Genomic DNA, 27,299 nt, shown 5'->3' with positions numbered 1-27,299 from the left:
GGGAACTGTGAGCAATCTGAGGGTCACTGCTGCAACATTCTACTACCTTGTGCAACACAGATCCCACGATGTTGGCTCAGATGCCTGGGGTTCTGCAGGATTTGGACCAAAGATCTTGGCACACAGCTGCCTCTAGCATTCTATCCTTCATTCTGTAAAGGTAGAGACAGCCTAGCAATATTGAAAACATTTCAATCTCTCTACACAGTAGGCCCTCACATAGTTATGCCAGAGCCACTGCACAGAGGGACTGTGTGTTTTCTGAAGCCTGTAATGATCTGCAGACTGGGTCAGACCTCTTGAGAGCAATTTCTCAAACCACTTGTAATTAGGAATGGAGAGGGTGGAAAGATACATCACCTAATAATGACGTTAATTAAATAAAAGTGCTTGACCCTTTGAGGATAAGAAAGTACAGTGGATAGGTACGCTGGAGCTGTTATTTCCTAGATTCTCTTTCATGCCTTGTTCTGCGTTAGCATAGGCAACGAGAGACATTTTGCTAGAGATTCACAAGGCAGAAGTGAAGTAGGGGCAATCTTTTTATGCTCAAAAGTTTGGGGCAGGGCACAAGGCACTCAGGCACATCATCTCACCCGGCTGATGGGGGCGGTAGGGGGGCCCACAGCTGTTCAGCTCCTACAGGATCCTTCCTTAGCTTCTCCAACTTCCAAGTCAGGTGCACGTTTACCTCCCGGACAAAGGGCGCCAGCACCTCCTACAGGACAGCCTCATCATCACGGGTGGAGGCTAAGTGACCAGCGTGCATTCTAGTCCTTCCCCGGGTGCTTCAGTGCAGCCTTGCAAGTTCCAGTTCACATCCGTCTTCCTTTCCCAACCATCTGCCCCAAGCATGAAAGGCCCCAGCACCAGATACAGAAACAATACCGACTCACACAGACTTTCTAATCAACTCCCACAGTGATATAAGGTCAATGTGTTTGTTACCTATGGCTGCACGACAAATTACCCCAAAACAATAGAAATATTTACTGTTTCACACAGTTTTTGTGGGTCAGCAATCTGGAAGTGGTTTAGTGGGTACTTCTGTCCTATGAGGTTGCAGTCAAGATGCCAGCATCAGGGAGTTCCCTGGTGGCACAGTGGTTAAGAATCCGCCTGCCAATGCAGGGTTCGAGCCCTGGTCTGGGAAGATCCCACATGCCGCGGAGCAACTAAGCCCGTGCACCACAACTACTGAGGCTGTGCTCTAAAGCCCGTGCTCCACAACTACTGAAGCCCATATGCCTAGAGCCGGTGCTCCGCAAGAAGAGAAGCCACCGCAATGAGAAGCCCCGTGCACCACAACAAAGAGTAGCCCCCGCTCACCTCAACTACAGAAAGCCCACGCACAGCAATGAAGACCCAACGCAGCCAAAAATAAATAAATAAATAAATAAAAAAAAAAAAAAAAAAAAAGATGCCAGCAGTGGTCTGCAAACTTTTTCTCTGAAGGCCAGATAACAAATACTGTCGATTTTGTGGGCGATACAGTCTCTGTTGCAACTACTCAACTCTGCTGTGAAGGGGCAAAAGCAGCCATGGATAATACATTTACAAATGTTTTCAGCTGTGCCCCAACAGAACTTTATTTACAAAAATAGGCAGCAGGCTGGTTGGCGTGGTGAGTCAATCTGCCAATCCCCGATCTAAAGGTTTAACTGTGGCGGGGGCATCTGTTCCTAAAATGGCTCACTCGGCAATTTGATGCTGGCTATTAGCAGGAGATAGTCCCTCATCTCTCCTGCTCAAGTGTCCCCAAAACACAGTGGCTGGCTTCCCCCAGTGAGCGATCCAAGAGAACAGACAGAAGCAGCAATGTCCTTATGGCCTCATAAGTCAAACATTATCACTTCCGTTATGTTCTGTTGGTCATACAGACCAAGACTAATACATTGTGGGAGGGGTCTACACAAAGGCACAAATACCAGCGATCACTGGGTGAGCTATCTTGAAGCCTGGCTACCGTATAGTCAATTCCCCAAAAGAAATAATATCCCCCTTGGTTTTGCCTCTCTGGTCCTACCCTGACTGATACAGGAGATAGAATAGTATAAACTTTAAATGCTAACAACAACAACAAAAAACAGTCAATATGGAAAATTGCTTCACTATAGCCCAAGCAAGTTCTAAATTAATTCTAAATGCCCATACCTAGACATGCCTTATCAAAAAAAAAAAAAATTAAAAATCCTACAAATATCCAAGTAGAGAGCAGGAAAAGCAGCTTTCCTTAAAAGGACCAGAATTAAGATGCTTTCCCCAGACTTCCCTGCAACACTGAGTTCCTAAAGATAATGGCAAATTTGTAAAGATTTAGAGGGAGGAAATGTAATTAAGAATTCTATTCCCAGTCCAAGTGTGTTCTTATGCAAAGACAAAGATCTAGAAATTAAACACCTTGTGGATATCCTGCTGACTGAGGAGATTCAAAATTAAGAACTAAAGAATAGGAAAACCAAAATCAGTTAAGTACTGGGACTCAGGCATAAATAACTGCTGTAAATATGATCACAAAATTCATTATAAAAACAAAACTATTGAAAATAAGGAAACAGGGTTAGAGAATGAGTAAATAAGAGGGATCCACCCCTCTGATTAATGATACAAAGCCCGGGAAGTAGGAGAAAAAAAGGATGGAAATAAAGGCAGATGAAATTGCCTCTTGCATGAGGAAGGAAAAAAATGCCGACATCTACACCAAGGCCTGAAAGAAAAGCAGGAGTTGGCCGGAAGAACGGTGGGTTTTCTGGTGGCCACAGCAGAAGCCCATCCACTCTGGCTGAGGTAAACAGCAGTTTATGGGAAGGATATCAGGATTTCATAGAAGCAGTGAAAGGGCAGGAGTGCCAGATTCAGAAAGAGAAACAGGCAACGCTGGGGGCTGGTCACCAAGGTCATCTGCACTGGTATCAGAGCACTGCCCCGGGATGCAGGCGCCCTAACCAGGTGTCCGCCCTTGTGTCCTTCTGCCCTGGACTCGAGGTCCCCAAGGAGAGAGCCTGGTTGAAGCTGCCCGCTGCTGGCTGGAGGAAGACAGGACTTTCCGTGATGGCCCCACAGAGACAGCGCACCAGCCAGAAGAGGTTCAAGAAACCGAAGACTCAACAGGAAGAGGGTGGGGGTAAGCGCTTCCAAATCAGTAACTGTTCCCTCCCTCGGGGATGACGCGACCTGGGCTGGTGAGGGGAGTGGAAGCCAGACCACAAAGGGCCTTGTAAGTCATGCTGAGAAGTGTGTCCATTTTCCAGATGAAAATGGGAAATAAATGAAAGGTTTGGAGCAGGAGAGTAACAGATTCCATTTAGATTTTAGAAAGACGGCTCTGGCTGCTGAAAACATGCAAACCCGTGCACCAAACTGGTGTGGCTTCCAGCAGCCTAAGGTCGCATGTTTGGAACAGCGATGAGTTTTTGCCTGGAAAAGCTCCAGGTTACCAAAAGAATTTACCCTTTGTTCCAGCCAACAGCTGAGAGAGACCCCTGACCTCCCTTTTCTGAGACTATTTATTTTAAAAGCTTCAATTGTAAATCCTTCTTATGTCCTACAGAAAATTCTGCCTGTACCTCCCATAGCCCAAGAGTGTCTTTAAGGACCTCTAAGCTGTTCCTTTGAAATGTAATCCTAAGGACAGGGCCTGTCTCCCACCCTCTGTGGGAGGGTATACTAACTTCAGCAAATGTGTTAGCAGGCACTGACGGCCGAATCACCCAGACAGGAACCACTTACCTGCTTTTTGTAATTTCTTCACATCCCTGACTCTGCTCCAGCCCCCACTCACTCCCTCTCCCTACTCCCTCACTCTCCCTTTAAAACACCCAGTCACCTAGTCACAGGTCAGAGTTGAACTCGGGATACCCTGGGGTCTCTCCTTTATTTCAATAAAATCCATCTTTACCTAGTGTCTGGTTTTGTTCATCTTTGACACTGCCATGTGGAGACAGAATTGGAGGGAGACTAATTGGAGACAGTTGCAGAGATCCCTGTATAATAGGAATGGCCCAAACCAAAGTAACAGCTCTGAGTGGTGGAGGAGCACATGAGGGCTCAAGAGAGGAAATCAACTTAGGATCAGTGGATTTTGGTAACTGACTCTGGGGACCAGCCAAGAGAGCCAAAGTATCAGAATAGTGAAAAAAAATTTTATGCTGAAAAACTGTGTTCCCTACCCCTCCAAATAATTGATATGCTCTATGCTATCCACTCATGAGAATGAGGGAACTGGTCATTCGGCTCAGAGCCAAATTTAAATCTCATTCATAGCAATAATATGGACTCTTGTCATTTGTGGCTTTCTTTTCCTTGATCCTGACTTTTACCATCTATACTTATTTTATTGTTATGCTGTGTATATCCTTTTTTGGTAAGGTGTCTAAAATACCTTAAAATGACAAAATAACCAAACAACTCATCAGCCCCATATCCTCAGTCAAAACCATTTTCCCCACTCTATGACCTAAATCACAGCAAGATCCTTTTTGACCCACCTCCTAGAGTAATGGAAATGAAAACAAAAATAAACAAATGGGACCTAATGAAACTTAAAAGCTTTCGCACAGCAAAGGAAACCATAAACAAGATGAAAAGACAACCCTCAGAATAGGAGAAAATATTTGCAAACGAAGCAACTGACAAAGGATTAATCTCCAAAATATACAAGCAGCTCATGCAGCTCAATATCAAAAAAACAAACACCCCAATCCAAAAATGGGCAGAAGACCTAAATAGATATTTCTCCAAAGAAGACATACAGATGGCCAACAAATACATGAAAAGATGCTCAACTTCACTAATCATTAGAGCAATGCAAATCAAAACCACAATAAGGTATCACCTCACACCAGTCAGAATGGTCATCATCAAAAAATCTAGAAACAATAAGTGCTGGAAAGAGTGTGGAGAAAAGGGAACCCTCCTGCACTGTTGGTGGGAATGTAAATTGATACAGCCACTATGAAGAACACTATGGAGGTTCCTTAAAAAACTAAAAATAGAACTACCATATGACCCAGCAATCCCACTCCTGGGCATATACCCTGAGAAAACCATAATTCAAAAAGAGACATGTACCACAATGTTCATTGCAGCACTATTTACAATAGCCAGGACATGAAAGCAACCTAAATGTCCATCAACAGATGAATGTATAAAGAAGATGTGGCACATATATACAATGGAATATTACTCAGCCATAAAAAGGAATGAAACTGAGTTATTTGTAGTGAGGTGGATGGATCTAGAGTCTGTCATACAGAGTGAAGTCAGTCAGAAAGAGAAAAACAAATACCGTATGCTAATGCATATATATGGAAACTAAAAAAGCGGTACTGATGAACCTAGTGGCAGGGCAGGAATAAAGACGCAGACATAGAGAATGGACTTGAGGACACAGGTGGTGGAAGGGGAAGCTGGGATGAAGTAAGAGAGTAGCATTGACATATATACACTACCAAACATAAAGTGGATGGCTAGTGGGAAGCTGCTGCATAGCACAGGGAGATCAGCTCGATGCTTTGTGATGACCTAGAGGGATGGGATAGGGAGGGTGGGAGGGAGGCTCAAGAGGGAGGAGATATGGGGATATATGTATACATATAGCTGATTCACTTTATTGTACAGCAGAAACTGACACAGCATTGTGAAGCAATTATACTCCAATAAAGATGTGGAAAAAAAAAGAAAAAAACACTTTCCTGTCTTCCTCACTTACTAATGGTGCCATCCATTCTCCCATAACTAGCTTTCAGACCTCATCAACTAGCAGTGACTCTTCCCCCTGCCTTTCCTTTGTTGCTCACAATCAGATTGTCTGCATGTGAAGAAATTTTTAAATCAGTCCCCTCCTTTTCATTCCTACTTGCTATGAGTTTAATATTTTCTTCTTGCTTAAAAATTCCATTAGCCTCCTAGCCAGTTTCTTCACACCTTCTGACTAGGCACCATTCCCATATTAAATTCTGATTATTTTTACTTTTCTGTTTTAAAACTCTGATGATGCACCAGAGCTAATAAATTAAGTTCAAACCCTTCATTCTGGCTTTAAAGATTTCCTCTTAGTATATTATACTATAAAAAAAGCTACAAACACTTTTAGAATCTCCTAAACTGAGTGCACATGTGGGTGCGGTGGGGGGAGGGGTGTCTACTTTTCTTTGCTTCATGTTTCTTTCCAGGTCCCAGATACCCCTGGCCTCTCACTCATGGAGGGGGAGGAAGAGTGAATAATGCTAGTGGCAGATGGGGGAGCTGTAGCTCAATGGTTCCTCCCTCCTCCCTCTCCTGGGTGTGCCTGCCTGCTGAGAACATGCACTCTGGGCCTCTCTTAGACTTGACATAAGCTTGCTGTAGAGAGAGGCCTTGCCCCTGGGAGGGGAAGGGACGAGGGGAGTGCTGGGATTATTCAGGATGGACAAGCCCCAATCCAGTTCTGAGGTTTGGCATCAGGAATTCCATTGTTGCCACACACCTGAATGAATTTGAAGATCAAGACTAAAACATATGAAAATTGAGGCTTCTGGAGGCTGGAGGAATTGATTGGTATAATTTCAGTTTTGTGAGGACTATACCAAGCTCAGGCCATGCAGGGATTTTTAATCTTTTCACAGTTTTTCACAGCTAATACTTTGTGCTTGATTTTTCATGAAGTTGGCTCTTAGTTGCTTCAGCCAGTGTGAATGAGTTTAAGCCTCGGCTGCCTAAAGATTTTGATCTGCTGGCTTTGTATACAGGCAAGGGCTCTCTCTATATTGCCTGGGCTGCAGGCACTGACCACTTCAGGTGATCTAGAACATTAGCCACACAGGCCTTAGCAAGCAAACCTGGGTTGAGGTAGAATTTACTCTGTGGGTAGCTGCAGATGACCTTGAACAATACATGCCCAGGTAGGTCTATGCCTGAAGATAGGGCTGATATAGGGATTTAACCATCAGGAGAGAGCCTTTGAGTCCCAGTGAAGTCTTGCCTTGAAAGAGGCAGAGTTTCAGCAGCATATTTTCCTGCTTCTGCTGTGGTTTTTTAATTTTAATTGTTTTTTTTTAACTGAAGTATAGTTGATTTACAATGTTGTGTCTACCTGTGGTTTTCAGCCAGGTTGGTAAAGATAGTTAAGTTCCACATGGGTCACTGAGCAATAGCATATGAGATTCTAGCTTTAAATTGTTAACATTAAGCTCAGATAGGTAGTACCAGATCTTACTGCCCCAGTTCTATTCTACACTCGGAGCCAGAGGAATTAGTCTTAAATTTATGTGACTTGTCAACAGTCTTGAGTCACCCCCAACTATGCAAACTCAAGATGGCCCAAATTTGTTAATTTCATGAGTTCAAGCCAAGGCTTTAGATTTCAGACTGAAATCATAGGCCCAACCATAAAAGGATGGTATATTTACAATAACAACAAATGGGCATCTGTATTGAAAAAAAAATGCCATCTTCTTAGATTAAACTAGAGAAATAACTGAAATGAATTATTGCTGACCCAAAGACAAATAAAAATGCTGACCATTTTAAAATACTGTCTCTAGGGGGACATGATTGATCAAAATCTCACAGAAAAACTGGAGTGAAAAATATGTCAGTCTTCATATCAGAACATAAGCATAGGGAAAATTAAAATAAAAGAAAGGAAGAGAGATTAAGCTGGAAGAATATTTCTTAGGAGTAAGGTTAAAATCTTAGAAGATATATTAAACAGAAATTAAACTAAAATGAGACCTCAAAGACCTTTAGATATAAAAGGAAAAGAAAAACACATTAAGGTTCTAACTGGTATTAAAGAAGGTTTTAGACAGAGGGACTATATTTGGTTGTTACTAGATTAGAAACAGTAAATCAAAAAGTTTCAAAATTATACTGCCAAAATCTGTTATGTACTGAATTGTGTCCCCCTACAATTTATATGTTGAAGATCTAACCTCCAATGTGACTGTATTTAGCGAGGTCTTTAAAGAGGTAATTAAGGCTAAATGAGGTCCTAAGGGTGAGGCCCTAATCCAATAGTCCTGGTGTCCATATAAGAAGATGAAAAGACACCAGGGATCCTTCTAGCTCCATGTGCACAGAGAAAAGCCCATGTGAGGACACAGCAAGAAGACAGACATTTGCAAGCAAGGAGAGAGGCCTCAGGAAAAACCAAATCTGCCAATACCTTGATCTTGGACTTGTCAGCCTCCAGAATGATGAGAAAATAAATGCCTATTGTTTAAGCTACCCAGTCCATGGTATTTTGTCATGGCAGCCTGTTATAGGCTGAATATTTGTGTCCCTCCAAAATTTATATATAAAGGTTGAAGCCTTAACCTCCAGTGTGGCTATATTCAAAGATGGGGCCTCTAAGGAAGTAATTAAGGTTAAATGAGGTCATAAGGGTGGGTGGGGACTTGATCCAATACGAATTAGTATCCTTATAAGAAGAGACAGGAAAAGGCTTGTGCTCTTGCGCGCTCTCTCTCTCTCTCTCCACTAGCACAAAGAGGAGGCCACATGAGCACACAGTGAGATGGCAGCCACCTATAAGCCAAGAGAAAAGGCCTCAGAAGAAAATCTATCTTATTGGCACCTTGATCTTGGACTTCCCAGCATGCAAACTCCTTAGCATGGAAGACAAGCCTTTCCAAAACCTGGTTTCTATGTACTTCCCTGAATGGTTTCTTGATACCATGCAGGTACCTCTGCATCCTGGGTGCCAGTTGTACCTTCCAGTTGTAGGCCTCTGAGCTTTATAAACTTTATCATATGTTTCTTCTGTCTGTCATGCCCTTTTATCTTAGTCCATGTAGATCTTGCATGGCTCAACTTAAGGTATCTTATCACTTCTTCTCTGAAGCTCTTAAGTCTTCCAGGTAGAATTACCCATGCATTCATAGCACCTATAACATTTTATTTTTCTTAATATTTTGTCAGTGCTTATTAAATTCTAAGTGAGTGGTTCTCAAACGATGTGATGTAGGCCCCTAGAAGGCATTTTGCAAATGCAAGGAGCATTTTTGGTTGTCATAAGATTGGAGCTTTGGGGAACTCTACAAATGTTCAGTGTGTAGGGCCAGGGATGCGAGATGCCTGCAATATGCAGACAGGCCGGTACCAAAAAGGAACTGTAGGCATCATGTCCAACTTCTGAATGTTCTTCTGGGCTTCCATGTAGGTGAAAAACTTATTAATAATTGTCTGAGTTGAGATTCAAATTCTGGTTTATATATAACCAAAAGTATGAGTTCATGGTATTAATGTATATTGAACTCACAGGAATGTAACTACCATATAAACTGAGGAAAGAATGCATTTGGTGTTTGTTCAGAACTTTACCAAGAGTTGTTCCCATTACAGAAAGCCAGGTCACCAAGGGTAGCAGCATGGGTGATATTTGAGTCACCAAAACAACACAACTGCATTGGTCTGCGTTTGTAGCTATAGAATCATGGTGATTCTAAGCAAATGTACAAATTTCCTCATTTAGCTCTTCTTTCAAAATGTCAAATATAGATTTTAAATATGGACAAGTATTCAGTTAAATATTAGAAGCTGGGTTTTACAGCTTTTTGTACAAATGAACAGTCACCAACGTGCCTACTCTGCCAGCGTGCTTTTTCTCATTAAGCCGACAAACACATCAAGATTAAGCGAGCATTTTACAAAGGAACATGTTGATTAAATTGGAAGAGATATATATTTCTATATTTAAAGAATATATTAAAGAATACTAAAAACTGTCCCTGGAACGTTTGACAATGTTCTATGCAGAAGGAGACAGGTCTCATTGTTTTCTACAGAACAACGTAAATGATCACAAAATATGGCATGCCACAAAATATTCAAGAAAAATTAATCTTAGCTGTATAAAAGATAACTACAAAGAGGAAGAAAAGATCATATTAAATCATTTCCTCTATTCCATTGCAATGCTGCTTTAAGAGGGTTACAAAAGACACTGAAATCAGCTGCATGATGTAAACGAGTAGATGAAAGCATCCTTTATGATAAACAAGCTTTACCATTTGCATATGTAAAATTTCCAAGGCCTGAAAAAATTGTAGCAAAAATGTCATTTTCAAAATGACTGACAATGAATACAAAAGAATTGTCAATATTTGAAACCCTCAAAATTACTTAAAAGAAAAAAATACTTTTCCAACATCATTACTTATTTAACAGATGGAGAGTCAGTAATGTTAGTTCAGAGCCAATTTAAAAAAGAATCACCAAATGCTTTTACAAAGTCATTTCACTATTCATTAGCAATACTTAATTACCAAGAATCTTAGAGAAAGAGGCCACAGATCAATGAATGTTTAAAAGTAATCCCTTCAATGATAGATTACCCATAATTTATCAAATGTCAATGAAGAGTTTGAATGTCTTGTCCAAATAAGATGGCTCTCCAAGAAATTTTTTTTTTAAAGATTTCGCTCACATTATGGACTTATGTGGAATTTTTGATGTAATCAATGAAAAAAATAAATATCAAATTTGAAATACTGCAAAACAATGAGGTATATCTTTTAAGCTATATTTGCAAAGGTCTTTCTCTTTATTCAATTTATAAATATTTAAATTTATATTTTGTATATAATATGCATATTTTTTAATATACAGAAAAATTGAAAGACTAGGACAATAAACATACTTATCCTCACTACCTAGATTCAAAAATTTATTTTGCCATAATTGCTTCCTATATGTATGTATATTTTAGCTAAAACATTTCAAAATAAAATATACGTATCATGCCACTTCATCCCTGTATTCTCAAGCATAAATCTCCTAAACATAAGGGTATTCTCTTACATAACCACTATGTCATTATCACATCAAAAAAATATTGGAATAATTATCTAATGTAACCTAATACTCAGTCCGTTTTCAAATGCCTCCAATTGTCCCCTAGATACCTTTTAATATTGTTTTTTGTTATTGTTTTTAAGGGGGACTCTAACCAAGTTTCACATATTGCATTTGTTTGTTGTATTCAGTCTCTTTTAATCCAAAAAATTTGTTGACCTTATCTTTAAAAAAAATTTTTTTTTACATTGACTTCTTTCCACCAGACCAGTCATCTTTTAGAATTTCCATATTCTAGATGTTTCTTACTGTCTCCTCATTGTGTGGTTTAACTTATTCCTCCCTCCCTCCCCTATAAACAGGAAATTATAGGTTTCATTCGATTCATGTTAAACATTTTTGGCCAGAATACATCCTATGTGATGCTGATACTTCCTATTTGCTCACATAGGCGATCGGAGAGGTTGACCCTACCCCTATTACTAATGCAATTACCTGGGTTAGAAGGGGCAGTCAGATCTCTCCAATGTAAATGCACATTTACAGTGTAAATGAGGTCCCTCTTAAACTTAAAGGAAAGGGGATCAATCTCATTACAGTGCAGGGAATTATCTTGGCTTTTTCAACAAATCGAATATTTTAAAATAACCTTGTTCACTGATGATTTTTATACTTTCCAGCTTTGCAGCATAATCTATCTAACATGAGGATAGATGAAAGGATACTGACTCAGAAACAGATTGCTCTCATGTGGATGCTATGATGATTAGATTTAAAGATCAGTTAACATTTTATAACACCAGATGGGGTGGTTTTAAGCAGATGTGGAACATGTTAGCCAGAATTTTCAAGAAAAATTAATTGAGCTTCAAGACTTTGAGGACAAAGCATGATTTAATCAGTCTAATTTAAAAGGTTTGGGATCCAGCTAAGACTTTCACACCCACTTGTCTAAAAAGAAGCTAAGTTATGGCAGCATTTTCTACTACCTATACAGTTGAGAATGGTTTCAGTCCGTGCACTTACTATAAAAGTCTACAGGACATTTTAAACTAACGTTAATAGACAGTACAAAATATTAAAACAGACATCGGAAACACAGACATGTCCTTGAATTTTAAAGAAAGGTACTGTTTTCAAATATTTCATATTTTTATATAATCTAAAAATTTCTAAGTAGTATGATAAGATATTATGTTATGAAATTTACATTTGAAACTATGTATTTATTTTTTGGTTACTTTTTTTTTTCCTGTTTAATTCTGATACTCAGAGTCCCCAGAGGCCTAGCACTATCTCTCCATAGCCTTTTGTATGAATATGCTCTAAAATTGGATAATGGTGATGGCTGCACAACTCCATAAATATATTTAAAAACACGGAATTGTATCCTTTAAGTGGGTGAACTTTATGATATAGAAATATCCCAATAAGGTTTTTTAAAAAAGAATGACTGATTGATTGAATAAATCTTAAACTCATAGTCCCCATCCTTGACAAATCATAGGACTTTATCAAATGTTCAGCCAATTATGATTTTACACTTTCATTTGAAATTCTAGGTATTCTCAGAATATCAGACATACAAATACATTTTATATCCAAAGCAAAATATAAATTACTATTTTATTTTAACCATCAGAACAAACTTTATTCAATACACCAACTCAGCAGCATAGTGTAAATTCAAGAGAAGGGAAATATTGACTTGTTTTTTCCTATATTGGTTACTTACATTAAGCTCAATTAAACAACAAATGATACCTAAGAGGTAAGGGACAACTTGTCCAGGGTGGATCCCTTGCAGGCAGAGCTTCATAGAAACCTGTTTCAGCCAACTACATAAGAAATAAACCCTGGTCAGTCTCAAGGATTGGATCCTGGCACCTGATCTCACCTGGGAAGGAGCTGGTGCTTCCCTAGCTGAGCTGGCAGATTAGGGCTGGAGCCAAGGTTCTGCAGTCACACTACCTTGGATCTTAATTCCTCACTATGCCAGGGGAGGGGCTGATGCTATCCTATGCTTGCAGTTTAAAGCTCCATAGCCTAAGGGTCTCAGTTGGATTCCTCTCCCAGAGTCTAACATCTGGCCCTTAGAAGGCAATGGGCAACAGTGGTTTGACACAAATACTATTGCACCCCATGCCCAGCTTGACACTGTTCCAGAAGGCTTGGTGCCTTTCCAGCTTGGTCCTTTGCCATTTTGACATACCATTAGTATACTCTTATCCATCCTAAATATATTTCTAGAAAGACTACTGGAATGGATAAAGATTTTAAACATTGTTCAGTTTTTTAAATTGAAGCACAGTATTGTGTTAGTTTCAGGTATACAGCAAAGTGATCTAGTTATATATTTTTTTCAGATTTTTTTCCCTCATAGGTTATTACAAGATATTGAATACAGTTCCCTGTGCTATACAGTAAATTCTTGTTGCTTATCTATTTTATGTATACTAGTTTGTAGAGTCAAATTTTCATATTTATTTACTTTGTTAAAGAAAAGAAAAATCCAAGATAGCTTTTTATCATATTGAGAAAATACAGATGTACGAATGTATAGTGTTGAACGTTAAACATCACCTTAGAGTTACTGTCAAGCTAGAAGTTACTTTTACTTTAGACAATTACTTTCCCCCCCTTTTTTTTCCTTTTGGAAAAATTAAGTACTTCTGTTATTAATAATTGGTTAATAAACCTGGCACTTTGGGCTTCCCTGGTGGCGCAGTGGTTGAGAATCTGCCTGCCAATGCAGGGGACACGGGTCCGAGCCCTGGTCTGGGAAGATCCCACATGCCGCGGAGCAACTGGGCCCGTGAGCCACAACTACTGAGCCTGCGCGTCTGGAGCCTGTGCTCTGCAACAAGAGAGGCCGCGACAGTGAGAGGCCTGCGCACCACGATGAAGAGTGGCCCCCGCTCGCCGCAACTAGAGAAAGCCCTCGCACAGAAACGAAGACCCAACACAGCCATAAATAAATAAATAAATAAATAAAATTTAAAAAAACAAAAACAAAAACTGGCACTTTGACTTAATTCTTCTGCTGAATTTCAGTAGCACTTAAAGTATATTCTCAACTCAAAAGTATTTTTCTTGCTCATCCAGAGCCTTGAATTTAGTATATTCTTTATCTCCTTGTCTGACAATGTGAGACAACAGTTCATAAAAAGCAATGGTGAGTATACATAATACAGATGGTGTGAAACCTAGGTTCTTTTTTTCTTTTTTGTTTACCTTATTTGAAAAAGCACTTCTAACAACAATTCTCCTTGTTTTTTTAACTTTATTTGCATGACTCCTTGATTGATTCAACATGTTTTTAAGAAAGTCCTGTTCCCTGGGGCTGCATTACAACGGAGCTAGATAGTCCTCCTGAGACAGAAGCTGAAGTAAACCACACAGGAGGGGAGTAAACAGACATATAGAATAAGCAGACTTTCACTGACCCTGGTCGACATGAAATCCTCCCTAAAGGTCAACCAGGCTCAGACTTGCAAATCTAAAATAACCTCATGTGGAGAAGCAGGTCAAACCTTTTTTGGCTAGGAATAGAGGTACTATTTCATGATTTAAGAAAAAGTTTATTCATAAGTTGTACACTAAAGTTTTAGAAATGAATTAAGCATACGGATCTGTAAAGTGTCCATAAAGCACTGGAGATTCTGTTCTAGAAGAAATGAACTACTGTTTCCTGTTTACTGCATTCTGAGCACTTTAAAGAACAAAGTCAACCAGTAAGATGCGCTGAGGGCACAGGTAAGGAGACGCTGGACATCAAAGAGTCTCTCACAGTCTGTCAAGGCTCCCGGGATGATCCAGATTCTGGCCACATGATTGAGCCATTCCAACGCTAAATAGGTGGCTCATGGGCTCACCCATCACAGCAGTGAGATTTAGGGGTGCTAAAATATGCTTTGAGAGGACAAACACCAAAGACTGCTGGGGATGCCCACCAGTCATTGCCTTGGTCCTCAAATCACACAACTAATGAGGGTGACTGCTGTTTTGCTCAAAGCAATTTTTTTTTTTTTTTTATGTTCTAGGTGTAAACAGTTTTTTGGGGTTTTTTTTTTTAACATCTTTATTGGAGTATAATTGCTTTACAATGGTGTGTTAGTTTCTGCTTTACAACAAAGTGAATCAGTTACACATATACATATATCCCCATATCTCCTCCCTCTTGCGTCTCCCTCCCACCCTCCCTATCCCACCCCTCTAGGTGGTCACAAAGCACCGAGCTGATCTCCCTGTGCTATGTGGCTGCTTCCCACAAAGCAATTTTAAAAGACTAGTATAAAAAGAGGAAAGGGAGAATGATGAAAACAAGCAACATCTTGACTACTCACAGATGACCAGGATCATCAGCAATTGTTAGCAAATATTTAAATGGAGTTTCCCAAATTCACCACCCCAAAACATGCTGTTGACTGTCTGTCTCTGTCATCTCTGCCTTGCTCCCCCACTAGGAGGCTGTGACACTTGTTCAGCTTGAAGGCTGACCCTACACAAATTTTCAAAAGAACACAAGTTTGGTTTCCAGAACCCTACTTTTCACAGCCTATAATTTTGAAGGCAGGCTCTTTAGTCCACAGGATAAAGGGGTTTCCCATACCTCACCGTGCGGGCTGTATTTAGACTGAAACCAGGTCCACGGATGGCACGCTCAGTGTCCATCCTTTCGGCTGGGGTGTTGCAGGACCAATTCCTTTTCGGTGCTGGATGGATTCCAGGAGATTCTCCTCTTTAAGCTCACTCTCCACGAAGGCATTTCTCTCAATGACTTGATTCAGCACTGCTCTGTCTTCCAGAGTAATGATTATGACATACTGTACTCTCTCCAGTCATCACTTGTTTGTTCCCAGCTCCCTGACACATTTCTGTAGTTGTTCTTCAATAATCACTTTAGTCTATACAGTATCATCCTCTCATGCTCAGATCTCCTGGGAGCCTTCTGAATATTACACTTCAAACTTCCCTTTGGTCATGTCTACCTCCATATGGAGTCCATTATTTTTAGGCAGAAGGTCCCTGTTCCCAGTTTAATTTGTTCTAGCTGTGTCTCCAATCCAACTTCACATGCTCAGCTCTCCTCTTGGAATCCTCGTATTCACTACCCTCTGCTTACATGTCATAGCAGAGCTTCCTAAAAGGCAGTGTCTTCCCCCAGAGCATGAGTCTCCCTTAACAGACAACCAAAAAGCCCATATAAACCAAACACCACGAAAGAAGACATGCACTTCTTCATCTCACTGTTTCCCATTTAAAGAGACTCTTTTGATAACAGATAAGCATTGTTTTCAAAAACACAGAAGAAAGAATGTGCATGGTTATGGAGAAACAGTAAAGAGATAAATAGAGGAAATGAAAAAGCCCACCCAGAATTTACACAATGCCTTGTCTTTAGTAGTAAGTCTTCAAAGAAGATTTAAATAGATAGAATCTACATGAAATACTGACCACAGAAATCAAGTTAAAATTTTGCTTTGACAATAATCTGAGTTTCTACCATTTAAAAAATACTATATATGCAAAATCTTATTGGTTGGTGACAAATACACTATATTAATGAATCCCAAAGCTAGGTTATCTGTTTGTATATATAAGTCTACTAGATTACATTTTAGCTATAACAGATAAATCAATGGTTCTCAACCCTGATTACATATTAGAATTACATAGAGAGCTTTCTAAAAATATGCATGCCCAGGCCCACACCAGACCAATGGAATCAGAATCCCAAGGAGTAGGCCTAAGCACAGTAGAAGATCATTACAGTATATTATATTCTAAACTTAGGAAAGAGCTTACAGATCATTTAGACCAACTCTATCATTTTATAACTGAGAAACTAAAGCCCAGAGACTCCTGGTCCCCACCTGGTCAGTTGCACTGACACTTAGGGACTGAGCCAGGCCTAGAACCTAAAAGTCTGTGTCCATCCATGCTCCTTCTTTCACCCTGACTCATTTGTTTGTTAATATATTCATTCAGGAAATATTTTGAGAGCCCATTATGTGTTAAGCCCTAGATAATAACACCTGCTGCCATTATGGAACATTGCTGGAAAGAATCCAAATGTCCACCAACTGGTGAGCAGATAAACAATACAATGAAATAATATTCTACAATAAAAAGAAACTACTGATACAATCAACAACGTAGACGAATCTTAAAAACACTCTGCTAAGTGAAAGAAGCCAGGTGCAAAAGACCATGTTTATATGATTACATTTATATAAAATGCCCACAAAAGGCAAATCTGCAGTGACAGAAAGTAGATTAGTGGTTTCCTGGAGCTTGAAATAGGAGCAGGGGTTGGCTGAGAATGGACAGGAAGGATCTTATACAGGGTGATGAAAATGTTCTAAAACTGGAGTGTGGTGATGGTTGCACAACTCAATAAATTCACTAAAAATCATTAAGTTGTTCACTTACAATGGGTAGTTTTATGGTCTGTAAATTATCTCAATAAAACTTAAAAAAAAAAACAAACAAACAAACAAACCTGGGGCTTCCCTGGCGGCGCAGTGGTTGAGAATCTGCCTGCCAATGCAGGGGACACGAGTTCGAGCCCTGGTCTGGGAGGATCCCACATGCCGTGGTGCAACTAGGCCCGTGAGCCACAACTACTGAGCCTGCGCGTCTGGAGCCTGTGCTCCGCAACAAGAGAGGCCGCGATAGTGAGAGGCTCGCGCAACGCGATGAAGAGTGGCCCCCGCTTGCCGCAACTAGAAAAAGCCCTCGCACAGAAACGAAGACCCAACACAGCCAAAAATTAATTAATTAATTAATTAATTAATTAAAAAAACACCTGCTGTCATTTATTAAATACTATATAACAGGAATTTGTACTAGGATTTAAACAGTACTACCCTCAGTGATATGCTCGTAAATTTTTTAAAACAAGTTAACTGATATAAAGAATGTTTAGCACACAATTTACAATTAATGATACAATACATAAGACTCTTATTTATTATATACTTCAGTATGACTTGCCATTTCTTGCAAAATCCACTATCAGTTTTTATAATTATTTCACCAACAATAGTGTCACAAATTCAAACAATAAATAAATGCTTGATTGATTTTTCTCTAATACAGCAAGGAAGTTGCTCACGTTATTGACCAAGAGTGTAGTTCTGACATGAATGTTGGCGGAGATTTTGTTTACATTAAGGACAAAAGTGAAACAATGAAGATGTATGCCAAAACTTCACTTGTTTTTCAATGACGTAGCAACTTTTTTGCTGAAATAAAGAGAGTGTCAAAAAATGAAAGAATATTTCCTCAGTTGGGGGGAGGGGGTATTGACAATGTGACAGCCCCAGACATGAAACATTTTAAGTTTAATCTTCGTTAACGTTTTCCTATTACTTTCTTAAGTCTGGAGACAACCAACAATAATTCAAGCCCTGCTTTGTAGCATTTGACAATTTCCATGGTGTAAATATTCCCACCATGGCTGGTTTCAAGCTACCAACATACCACTGAATGCAGAGTTGGGAACAAATATGCAGTATCATACCACTAACCAGTATTTCCACATACACATACAATAGACATAAATAATCTTACCAGCAGAGCTAAGAGTAAAACAATTAGAAAGAGATGAGTTTCAAGTTTTTTAGCCTTTGTTTCTAACATAATTTAACTGTAAATTTATGGAATTTAATTTTTAAATGAATTCGTGAAATTTTAACAGTGGGCACTCATCAACTGGCTCTAGCACACAACCAACCGACTGCCCATTTTACCAGTGAGAAAACTGAAGCTCAGAGAGGCAGTCACTAACTAGCCCCGGTCACACAGCACAGTGCCACCCAGGTCGGTCTAATTCCAAACCTTCTCCCTTCCACCGTGCCTCTCCTTCAAATGTAGCTGGTGACCGACCCACACATCAACACCCAAACACTAACGTCAATGGATTGGTCATTTGTTGGATAACCATTGCTTTCCTTTCCAATAGGTGGAATGGGAACTCTGACCAGGGCAGGAGGAAGAAATAAAAGGAAAGAGCACATCTACCCGACAGTTTTGCTCAGGACATGGCAGGATCCGACCCTTCCCGAGACTTGGCTGGGTCAAGATTCAGCAACCAGCAATCGTGTGACAACTGGTAGAAATGATAGATCATTGTGTGGTGTTTTTTTTTTTAACATTTGTCATTCAGTATTCCTTTTCACACATTTTCACTATAGTTACTGAAAACGTTATTTAAGACTTACCTTAGAGGTCACAGCAAAGGCCAAGTATTAAAAATCAAATAAGTTTCCAAGAGAGAAAAAGGTTTCAGGAGTAAATTATTTAGTTCTCCACAAAAATACTCCTTGGCCCCCGGTCTGGTCCACTCCTTCTCCACGGTACCATTTTCAAATCGGCCGCCTCTGCCTTCCTTGACTGCTAACTACTGGGGCCCGGTTGTGACACTGCCACATCCCAGCATGACATCTCCCTTTTCAGTCAGCTTTTCAGTCAGAAATATTTTAATGAGCGTCCTGACGCCACATAAGATTGCTCAGGAACAATCTGAATTTACATTGTGGAGTTCCACTACAAAGTGCTTTGAAACGTTTTAGGCAGAGTAGGTTCCAGGCAAAAAGCGCTGTCCCGCCCAGCACCTCAAGACCTCAAGTGCGCTCAGCAAACCGGCAGACGCCGGCGGTGCCCGCGCGGCGCAGCTTCTCCCGCCAGAGCCCACAGCACATGCGCAGTCAGACCCTCCTGCGGCCGCTCAGCTCCGCCCCTCGGAGACGCCGGGTTCCCTGAAAGGCACAGAGCGTAGAGACGCTTCAAGCGCGGGCTGCAGCCGCGCAGGCGCAGTCGGGGCGCCATCACGGAGCAAACCAGTTTTCCTCTCGCGGGTACCGGGTCGTTGGTTTGCTAAGTGCAGTTGGGCCCGGCAGGCGCTGAAGGGTTGGGGTCGTGGACCCCCGCCAGGTCTCAGCAGCACGGAGGTGCAGGCTGTCGCCGAGGGCGCGGGGCCGGGCGCCGCTAGCGGCGCGCTCCGCCCCGGGGCCCCCGCCCCTGCCCCCGGCCAGGCCCGGTCTCCAGCCCCTGTCCCAGCCGCGGCCTCGCAGTTCACCCTGCTGGTGATGCGTCCCTGTGGAGGGCCGGACGAGGCTGCGGCCGAGGGCGTCCTGCGGCAGGCTCCGGCCCTGGGGGGCAGCGCCGGGGCGGGCAAGCCCGTTCGGTACCTGTGCGAAGTGGCTGGGGATGGCGAGGAGGAGGCGGGGGAAGACGAGACAGACCTGCTGGACACTTCGGACCCCCCGGGGGGAGGCGAGAGCACGGCTAGTTTGGAGGATCTGGAGGACGAGGAAACCCACTCTGGGGGAGAGGGCGGCAGCGGTGGAGCCCGGAGACGGGGCAGCGGCGGGGGCAGCATGAGCAAGACCTGCACCTACGAGGGCTGCAGCGAGACCACGAGCCAGGTGGCCAAGCAGCGCAAGCCGTGGATGTGCAAGAAACACCGCAACAAGATGTACAAGGATAAGTACAAGAAAAAGAAAAGCGACCAGGCCCTGAACTGCAGTGGGGCCGCCCAAGCTGGCAGCGCAGGAAACGTCAAACTTGAGGTATCGGCTGGGGTCTGGGGGAGTGGGAGGTGGAAAAAGAAACCCCACTCTGGCCGCAGACCGCATCTCCAGCGCCTGCCTACCGCCTCCCAAATGGGCCAGGTTGCTGTGGCTGGACTTGTGGCTGAGAGTTAATGAGTGCTTGCCCTCAAGTACAGTTTATACAAACATATGCAAAGCCTGAACGGTTCTGGTGCATCCTTGTGAGAGATGAATAAATCTCAATGAAAATGATGACATGTCAGCAAAGCTGTCGTTTCAAAGATCTGGGATATGGGCTGGAAGGGCAGATAGTCAATGATTGACCTGATTCATCACTAGAGGAGCAGGCAAAGAGACTTAGGAACCTGCGTGAAATTGATACTTTGGAGAAGATAATCTCTTCCTGTTTTCACTACCGTATTCTCGGTATCCTTTTCTTAGTATACCTATTCTTAGTACCCTGTTCTCAGTACCCCTATTAAGAGTACTCTTTTAGTGTTCTTAGTATTATTTTCTCAGTTAAACCTATTCTCAGTTCTCTGTTCTTAGTACTCTGTGCTTAGTACTACTGTGTTCTCAGTGTCCTGTTCTCAGTTGAGTATATTCTTAGTATCCCAATTCTCAGTAAATAAGCCACTTATTACAGAATGAAATAGTCATTTGTCCCTCTGTTTGTCCCAAACGTACCCATTCACTTCAGAATTCTTTACAGAGAGAGGAGATAATATACTTCTTCTCAAGAAGGAAGTATTTTACCTGTAGCAACTTTCTTTTTTTAATTGCCCAGCATTTACATCTACAGTTTGAGGAAAATGTACAAAAGGCAAATAGATACTGAATTCGAATCTCTCCCTCCACCCCCCCCAAAAGAACCTTAATAATTTTCCTATTCTAAAATAATTTGCATGATTTTTTTAGGGAAGAGAATTAATTGCTATAAGCAACAAATAATAGCCATTTATCTTACAGTATGGGACACTTTACCAGTTCTGAGGAATCAAGAGCTGTCTTTGTTGAACTGAGTGTAAAGAAAATAACTAACAGGGACAGGCAGGATACATTAAGGGCCAACTGTACAGTGATGCTTTAGTAGTGGAGACGACAGATCATTGTAGGCTGAGATATTCTAGAAAGGCTTTGCAAAGAAAATACAACTCAGTATAAGCCACAAAGGACGGCTAATAGTATGTGCTTAATCAGCTAAGTTTCTTAATGTGCCAGGCACTGTGCTACACTGTAAAGGGAGCTTCACACCCTTCAGCAATGATATAAGTACTATATTTTACATACGTGGAACCGAGGCACAGAGAGGTTAAGTAACTTGGCCTAGGTCATGCAGCCAGCAAGTACTCAAACCCAAGCAATCTGGTTCTAGAGCCTTCACTCTTATCGCCACACTATACTACTTCCCTAGAATTTTGGTGATGAAAAGAAAGAGAATACATTTTAGTAAAGGAAGGGAAGTGGGAATACAGAAGGCACTTTTGGGAAGGCAGCAAAGGGACCATTCTAGCTAAAGCAGAATATTTATTTGGAAAATTCACAAAAGATAAATTTAAGAGTTTGAAGCCAATTTTTGTATGATGTTGAATGCCAGGCAATGGATTTTGAATTCGGAGTCTTCAAAAGAAAGTTCCTAGTTAGGAAGTAACAGGGGCTCCTACTCTGATGGGGTGGATTAAAGTCAAGAGCCTATAGATTTAGAGATGTTTTAGGAGATGATTATAGTTAGGACTGGTAGGTGGTGATGGGGTCTTCTGCCATAGTGTGAGCAGCAAGATTAGAAATTAAGGTATTTAAAAATCAGTATTTCTTACACAAATCAAGGTTAAATGAGAAACAAATGTATATAATATTTAGTCGATGTATCTAAAAATTATGCTGTGTGAGAGACACATAAAGGAACCAGAGATGAACGAACTGACCTGTGGGATTGATCTTTATCATTAGATATCTAAAAGGCTATCATTTCGAAGAAGCAGTAGACTTATTTTGCATAGTTCTGAAGTAACTAGGACTCTTAGGTGAAAGTCACAGGGGTTATGTGTTTCAGCTCAACCTAATTAAACGCTCCCCACATGTTAGATATTCAAAACCAAATAGGATGCCTCAAAAGTTGGTAACTCCTTAGGACAAAAAGTGTTGAAAATTTTTGAAAAGGGAATTCCAACACTTGTAGAAGTTTGAACTAGATGACTCAAGTTTATTTTCACTACTAGCTTCTGTGATTTTGTGTTATTAACATTCAGAATGTACACAGTGCTGTGTGTGAGGTTGTGAGAATGCAGGGTACTCCACCATCAATTTTGGCATCCCATTTCTTGTGCAATAAAAATGAAGCACAGTCCCATAAGTAGTTAATCCTATGGGGAGAGAGGAAGGAAAAAATTATTTTTGTTTTCTCTGGGTATTAGATTCCTCTTTTTACACTTTTTTATATTGTGAGGCTTAAAATGTTAAGGGATTGAACATTTTTTTTAACATCAGATTGATAAACTTCTCGTAGTGAAAGAGATAAAGAAAGGGAGTATTCTAATAGACAACTCAGAGGACATTAGAAAGAAGGTCAAGAGAAAAAAACAGCTTCAATAATAACCAAAATGAAGAGCAGAATAAGAGTGAATTCATACGTGGCATGGCTTGTGACTTTATATTTAGTCAGAAGTTTTGGATGTGGTCAGTATTGTATCATGGTTTTATAAGAGTCAGAATGTTTCAGTGAACTAACATTTTGTTAGCCAGGAAAATTGTATTTAAGATTTTATCAGGTCAGTGGGGATACATAGTTGGTAGTAAGCGCTGCTGATTTTGTTTGAGGAAGGATGTCTCAAAGAGTATGGTGTCATTTTAGGACTTGCCTGTTTTGTCTACACCAGTGGCAGGAGATTACTTATACCAGTACTTTCCAGTCTTTTCAAAGCCAGTTTGTCATTTTTCTCCTGGTGACTTCCAAATTTTGAAATCTTTGTGTATCAATTGCTTCTTTGAGTAATATTTTACTCCCCCTCCCCTTTTGCTGTTGTTAATTTGCTTGTTGTTGTTTTGTTGAGCAAAAAACTATCAAGAGTGTTTCATTAGCACTACATAAATGGCCTTTGAGTTCATATATTCCATCCAAAGGCAGGCAAACTTCGGTTTGGCCTGGATCGCTTTATCTGAAGAGAATGTTCAGTTTCCACTTGGAACTTTTTTGTAATATTGAAAATTGCTCACAAATATTAAAATAGGTCCCCTTCCCCTACCCTGCCCTACTATTGATTTTTGAGACCTTCTGGAGACTGAAGATCCCAGGTTGGAAGTCCTGGAGGGAGAGGGAGTGAGGCATGTTATATAAAATTAACTGCCAACACTTTGCCTAATGACTTAAAGAGGGACTTTCTCAAAGGCTCCCAGGAACTGGGCAAGAAGGAAGAGAAGCAAAGACCTGTTCATTACATCATCGAAATGCCTCTAATCATGATTATATCAACATTTAATACTATTTGCATTTTTATCTTTTATCCCAGGAAAGTGCAGATAATATACTCTCCATTGTTAAACAGAGAACAGGATCTTTTGGGGATCGACCTGCAAGACCTACTCTTTTAGAACAAGTGTTAAATCAGAAAAGACTGGTAAATATCTGTTTGTAAAGTAGTTACAAATCTAACAGAAGTTGTTTGTTATAAATGGAACTATTTAGCTTTTGAGATCTTAAAATTTGTTAAACTGGTCATCAGAATAGAATTGTGGGGGCTTCCCTGGTGGCGCAGTGGTTGAGAATCCACCTGCCAATGCAGGGGACACGGGTTCGAGCCCTGGTCTGGGAAGATCCCACATGCCGCGGAGCGGCTGGGCCCGTGAGCCACAATTCCTGAGCCTGCGCGTCTGGAGCCTGTGCTCCGCAACAAGAGAGGCCGCGATAGTGAGAGGCCCGCGCACCGTGATGAAGAGTGGCCCCCACTTGCCGCAACTAGAGAAAGCCCTCGCACAGAAACGAAGACCCAACACAGCCATAAATAAATAAATAAATTAAAAAAAAAAAAAAAAAAAACAGAATTGTGCCTCTGCCAGTACACGCTGGAATCTCATAAAGACAAAATTACAAAGAAAATATAATTTCACTACATAAAAATGAATATTGTAGTTAAAAATGGTGGTAAAAATAAAAATGCAAACTTGAAAATAACATATAGGAAAAACACTTGCAACAAATATGTAAAAGACTGTGGTTGGTATGGTTGACATTTTTATCACACAGATAGGTGAGGAAAAAATTTTGGCCTCAATACATTGCAAAAAATATAAACAGAAAAAAGCAGAATGCTTTCCTTATATGATATGGAAAGATATTTCATATCAGTAAAAATCACACAATAAACAGTACAATAAGTGAAAATTATTTAAATGATAACACACAGTGATGCTGAGGGTTCCATGAAAGGGACTCATTCTGCTGGTGGCATCTTGTATTAGTACAGCACTTTAGAAAGCAGCTGGGCGGTCTGTATCAGGAGTCCTTAAAATGGTCATCCCTTCGCTCAGAAATCATACTTACTGTGAAGACATTCTCAGGAAACAAATCCTAAATATGGATAAATTAAGCATAAGGATATTTGCCAGAAATGTATTTATCACAAACAGTAAAATGGTAGTTTAAACAACCTCAATGTCCAACTGTCTCATAACAGCTAAGTAGACTTTAGTACATTTACTTAATAAAGGTTGGGCAGTCTTTACAAATAAATTTTAAAGAAAAGTAATAAATAGGAAATATACTATGCTGTAATATTAAATTTTAAAAATCAGTATTTAATGATAATATTTCTACCTTATTTGGTTTATCTTGTTCACTTTATTAGGTTCAAGGTTTTTTTACCTTCATCAATTTATATAAGTATTTTATTTTAATAAAAACATATTAGCCATAGTCTATTATATTTGTCATATGAGTATAACTATATTTAAAAATGGTGAGTGTATAAAACTGTGTTGGTTGTTTCAGAGCAGTTGTATTTCTTTTCTGAAATTTTGGTAATGTGCTAATATTACTTTTATTATACATGTATACCTATATACACACACACACACCTATACACACAGACACATACCATTTTTAATTTCTCAGAAAGACTTAGTAAGCTAGTGGGAGGAACTTGAGTTCCAGTACTAGTCATACATGTATGTGTTTCTAAACTGGCATTTAACCATGTTCACATGGTGTGCCTTTTCATTTCCTTTTTTTTTCTTGCTGTAATCCAGTGCTGTTCTTGGCTCTTACGTTTCATAAAGGGTATACATGCTGGCATATCATAAAAGCATTTCCTTTGTGTGCAAAATCACCAATAAGATCAGGCTTCACCCGTGAGTTTTAGGTTTTAGTATTTGATGTATGACATCAAATTTTATTATTATTAGTTTGCAGTTTAATTGCAGTACATCAAATGCAGAAGTGAATTCAATTTAGGCATGTTTCGTTTCGTAAGCATATTGTATCTTGTGTAAGGATATAGCAGAGTAATTTTATAGCATGAATATGATCTAATCCCATAAAAATAATGCTATTAATAAATATATTTTTTATCTTTCCTTTTTAAGTCATTACTAAGAAGTCCAGAAGTGGTGCAGTTTTTACAGAAACAGCAACAGCTATTAAATCAGCAAGTTTTGGAGCAAAGACAACAGCAGTTTCCAGGAACATCAGTGTGAGCGAATTTATCAAGAAGTCCTACACGTTTTTTATCTCATTGTAGTCGATGGACATATTTTTATACTAAAGATAAATGGGGTAAGATTTGCCAGTAGAAGGTAAACAGTCATTTTCCTGTGAATGTATGTGTGCATTTGGGGACAAATAAGTATTGCACGTTGTGCATCTAATCCTTTCAGATCACTGTGGATTTGAAGAAATCAGCTTATCTTTCCAAAGTAATATTTAATTACAATGTTTTTTTAAACAAAATGTTTCTCTTCAGTCATTGTTACTGAAGGTAATGAAGCAGTTGCTTTCTGTGGAAGTCACGAAGTTAATAGATATTAATCTTGAATCATCTAACTCAGTGATTCTCATCAAGGGGCAGTTGGAAACATATGTTTTTGCTTGTCACGGCGACCTTGAAAACTGCTGGGTTTTAGTGAATGGGACAGGAATGCTAGGTGTCTGGAATGGTCCTCCACAACTAAGAATTATGTTACACGCAATGCCAATAATCCCCCTGTTAAGAAACACTGAGAGCTACTTGTGATGATAAAATGTAGTTGGGGCACCTAGAATTGGGTTCTCGTAATAACCTTTTCTTTGCATTTAAGACTGGAGCTGTCAAAGAGGTAAGCATATTTTCTGTGTGTAAGGAAAGTGATCATTGTTAAATAGCTGTGAGATTAGGATGTGCATCTCCTTTCAGAGATGTGCTGGTAAAACCCAAGAGAGATTAACCAAGTACCCTGGAATGAGTGCATCTCCTAAAGTTGGCTTCTCTATTTCTTGTTACCTATTAGTGTTGATCTCATTTAAAACAGACACTCTTGTGTGTTGAATTTGTGAACAGTACACATGTATCTCATCCCACCAATGTCAGGACAAAATTACTTTTTTATACTCATTTCTTTTTAAAAAAGAGATCCTGAATGTAAGAATAACACTCCAGCATTTTGTCAGTGTTTTTCAAAATTGAGCTATTTTAAGATTGTGTTATTCCTAAGTAATGTTCAAAGAGTGATGGGTAATCTGGATAGATAATTTTTTCTTGTATTTTCTCCTAGGAAAACTTTTAAAAGGCAAAGCTTACCAATAAGAGTATCAAATCAAATGTCAAGAAAGTATTTCCAGCGTTAGGACAATAAATGCATGTGCCTCAAGTTAAACTGTGCAAAAATTTGTTAGTTTCTTGGGTTTTAAGCTCTGAAATATATATCAAGTTAAACTTAGTCATGGCTGTTCTAAGATGTACTTAAGGACAGAAGGAATCTTTATGTTCATTTTTA

At 40.0% G+C, this 27,299-nt stretch overlaps 1 protein-coding gene across 1 annotated transcript; it reads left to right on the top strand.

The window, feature by feature from the left end:
• The first annotated feature begins 3,164 nt into the window (after positions 1 to 3,164).
• RFXAP (regulatory factor X associated protein) lies at positions 3,165 to 27,090 on the top strand. Its single transcript, XM_061170926.1, has 4 exons — positions 3,165 to 3,182; positions 19,395 to 20,354; positions 23,843 to 23,950; positions 25,914 to 27,090. The coding sequence occupies exons 1-4, from the start codon at positions 3,165 to 3,167 to the stop codon at positions 26,022 to 26,024; spliced, it is 1,197 nt and encodes a 398-aa protein (XP_061026909.1). The 3' UTR covers positions 26,025 to 27,090.
• The last annotated feature ends 209 nt before the right edge of the window (positions 27,091 to 27,299 follow it).

The sequence above is a fragment of the Eubalaena glacialis genome, chromosome 16 (genome assembly GCF_028564815.1).
Source record: "Eubalaena glacialis isolate mEubGla1 chromosome 16, mEubGla1.1.hap2.+ XY, whole genome shotgun sequence".
NCBI classification, from domain to species: Eukaryota; Metazoa; Chordata; class Mammalia; order Artiodactyla; family Balaenidae; genus Eubalaena; species Eubalaena glacialis.
This window is presented reverse-complemented; position numbering and strand designations above follow the sequence as displayed.